Source organism: Coturnix japonica, chromosome 23 (assembly GCF_054131305.1).
Source record: "Coturnix japonica strain WE chromosome 23, WE-NBRP24, whole genome shotgun sequence".
NCBI classification, from domain to species: domain Eukaryota; kingdom Metazoa; phylum Chordata; class Aves; order Galliformes; family Phasianidae; genus Coturnix; species Coturnix japonica.
In genome coordinates this window covers 4,356,290-4,359,194 of record NC_140685.1, presented here as the reverse complement: position 1 = coordinate 4,359,194, position 2,905 = coordinate 4,356,290, and the positions used below count along the sequence as shown (strand labels likewise).

The 2,905-nt window shown below is 58.2% G+C and overlaps 1 protein-coding gene across 1 annotated transcript; it reads left to right on the top strand.

Annotated features, from left to right (window-relative positions):
* Window positions 1–952: 952 nt before the first annotated feature.
* LOC107321967 (ras-related protein Rap-2a-like) lies at window positions 953–2,230 on the top strand. Its single transcript, XM_015879507.3, has one exon. The coding sequence runs from the start codon at window positions 1,090–1,092 to the stop codon at window positions 1,714–1,716; it is 627 nt and encodes a 208-aa protein (XP_015734993.1). The 5' UTR covers window positions 953–1,089; the 3' UTR covers window positions 1,717–2,230.
* Window positions 2,231–2,905: the final 675 nt, after the last annotated feature.

Sequence of the window (2,905 nt, the reverse complement as noted above, 5' to 3'; positions counted from 1 at the left end):
GCACCCATCGGACGCACACACCGAGCACCTTCTCCTGCACCATTTACCCAGGACAGCTGTAACTTTACAGCCATTTCCCAGGGCTGAAGGTCTGCAGCTCCATGGGCATCGCCCTTGCACTGCTCCTGCTCTGACCCAGTTTTTCCGTGCTGCTGCCCAAGAATGTGGCCCACATCCAAACTTTCTCTCCACAGCCGGTGCTGGGGACACGCAGCGCTGCCCATGGTTGTTGTGTTCACGGCTGTGTGCCATGCCCCAGTGCTCCAGGTACCGGCAGGGATGCAGGTCACAGTGTGTCTGTGGTCAGGGCAGCATACCCAGCGCACCGCCCAGCATTGGCTCGTGGAGGTGACAGGGTGCTGTTTGTGGGCAGATTTTGTTTTTCCCTCGGGATAAATATTTCATGAAACCACTGCATAACTGACAGTTGGACATGAAGGCTGTGACGTGTGGTTTTCAGCAAGCTCTCACCATTCCCCTCCGGTCAATTATCTCAGCAAAGCACAGAGCGGTTGAGCCCATCCACAGCGATTTGCTCTGCAACCGAGCTCTGGTACGCACGCAGGGATGAGAAAAGCTACAGATGCCAGCGGGCATCCCCTGCCACATCCACCCATGAGCCACCCAAGCGGAGGCTGAGCCCCCATGGCTCCCTGCCCAGCAGCCCATGCCAAGAAGCCAGAGCAGATCTCCCAGCACAGTGATGCTGCCAGCTCCCGGCTCTGCTGGCAGCGGCGAGTTACACATGCAATTGCGCAACGCAGCACGGTGCTCTCCAGGACCGCAGTGGCTTTCCAAGACTGCGCGGCGCGGATTGGCCCGCAGCACCCCGCTCTCCTCCCTCCCTGCCCTCCCTTCCTTCAGCACCCTAAACCTACAGAGATTGGACAGCCGGGTGCCACATGGTAGATTGGAACCAGGATAAAAGATGAGCAGCGTCCTCCGGGAGTTTGCAAAGAGGTGGCACCAAACTTTGCAGAACCGGGATCAGGAACGGACAGACGAACGGACAGCGGCACTGCAGCCACCCAGGGACGGCCAAACATTGAGTGGCAGCTGTAGAACATCCCGTCCTCTCTGCTCCCAGCCATGTCCCTGGTAGGGAAGGAGAAGAGCCATGTGCGCTTGGTCTTCTTGGGTGCTGCCGGCGTGGGCAAGACGGCCCTGATCCGCCGCTTCCTGCTGGACACCTTTGAGCCCAAGCACCGACGCACAGTGGAGGAGCTGCACAGCAAGGAGTACGAGGTGAGCGGGGCCACCGTGACGCTGGAGATCCTGGACACCAGCGGCAGTTACTCCTTCCCAGCCATGAGGAAGCTCTCCATCCAGAACAGCGACGCCTTCGCTTTGGTTTATGCTGTCGATGATGCCGAATCCTTTGAAAGCGTCAAGAGTCTGCGGGAGGAGATCCTGGAGGTGAAGGAGGACAAATTCCCTCCCATCGTGGTGGTGGGCAACAAGGCGGAGATCGGCGGTGAGCGGCAGGTGCCGGCAGAGGATGCGCTGTCACTGGTGGAGCTGGACTGGAACAGCCGCTTCGTGGAGACGTCAGCCAAGGACAACGAGAACGTGCTGGAGGTCTTCAGGGAGCTGCTGCAGCAAGCCCAGCTGCCCGGACGCCTCGGCCCTGCGCTCTGCAGGAGGAGGGAGACCTTCCCCAACGAGCACGGGCTGCGGCCCCCCATGAACAAAACCAACAGCTGCACCGTGTGCTGAGCCCGGTGGGATGCAGGTGGGCTGCTGGCCAGGACCCCTCTCCTCCCCTCCCTTCCCTCCTCACTCGGCACTGTGGGGGTCAGTGGAGCGTGGGGAGGGAGGCGGATGGGATGGTGCCGCTTTGGTTTGGTTGGGAAGGTGTGGGGAGAGGGTGGGATCCCAAAAGGGTGTGCCCACCTGGGATGCAGTGGGCACTCAGGCTGCACCCATACTTGCAGGAAGAGGACAGGCAGTGGGATTTGGGCTGCATGCATCTCTACGGGCACTGCTCACTGTGCCACCTCCACCCCTGGATCCCCTCCGGGTTCTGTGCCCAGCACACCCCAACACCCACATGTGCAGCGTCCCGGTGCAGCAATGGTTACAATGAGCATCCGAGGTAGTTGTGTTTGGGTAGGCACATAGAGCATGCGATAGGGCAGCCTATGCATCTCTTCAGTTTTCTATTTCTGTTTGGTTTTTTGTTTGTTTGTTTTTTTAAGCATGCCCAATAAACACGGTGATGCAAAACAGAGCTGGAGAATGTGTGGGTTTCTTCCTAACTGTGCAGATAGGTTTGTGCCCAGCCCCTTTTCTCTGCCTCTGCTTTCCCTGCTCTGGGCTCTGCCCTTGGTGTCCTGGTGCTGCCCCACTCACAGCCCCAGCAGCCTACCCACTCTGTAGGGCCAATGTCCCTATGACCCCCCCCATGATGGCTTTTATCAAGCAGTGAACAACTGAAAATACAACAGCTCATCCCACATCTGAATGCAGAAGTAACAACAGCCCTTAAAAGGCACCATAATAAAAATCATAAACACTGTGAAACGGCTCTTGGCACCTCGTCCTCACCTCCGCCCAGGTGTGCTGCACCCTGGCTCCAACACTGCAAAAAGCACCTCAGTCTTTGCAATCTTACACCAAAATCATAAGAAAAATGCAAAACCAAGAGGCTGAGAGGCCCCCTGACAACCCCCTCCACTCATAAGGTGAAGCACCCCCAGCCCCTTGGCTGTCCCATACTGGGCACAGCACCCAGTGCCATTGTCCAGCCCCAACTCTGGGCCCCCTTGGGCAGCAGGGAGGGGTGGTGGTCGTGTAAGGGTTGGGCTTTCACAGGCAGTCCGTTATAGATTCACCCAGGTTGGGGAAGACCTCTAAGGTTCACCAAATCCACCCCTACTGTGCCTACTGCCCACATCCCCCAGTG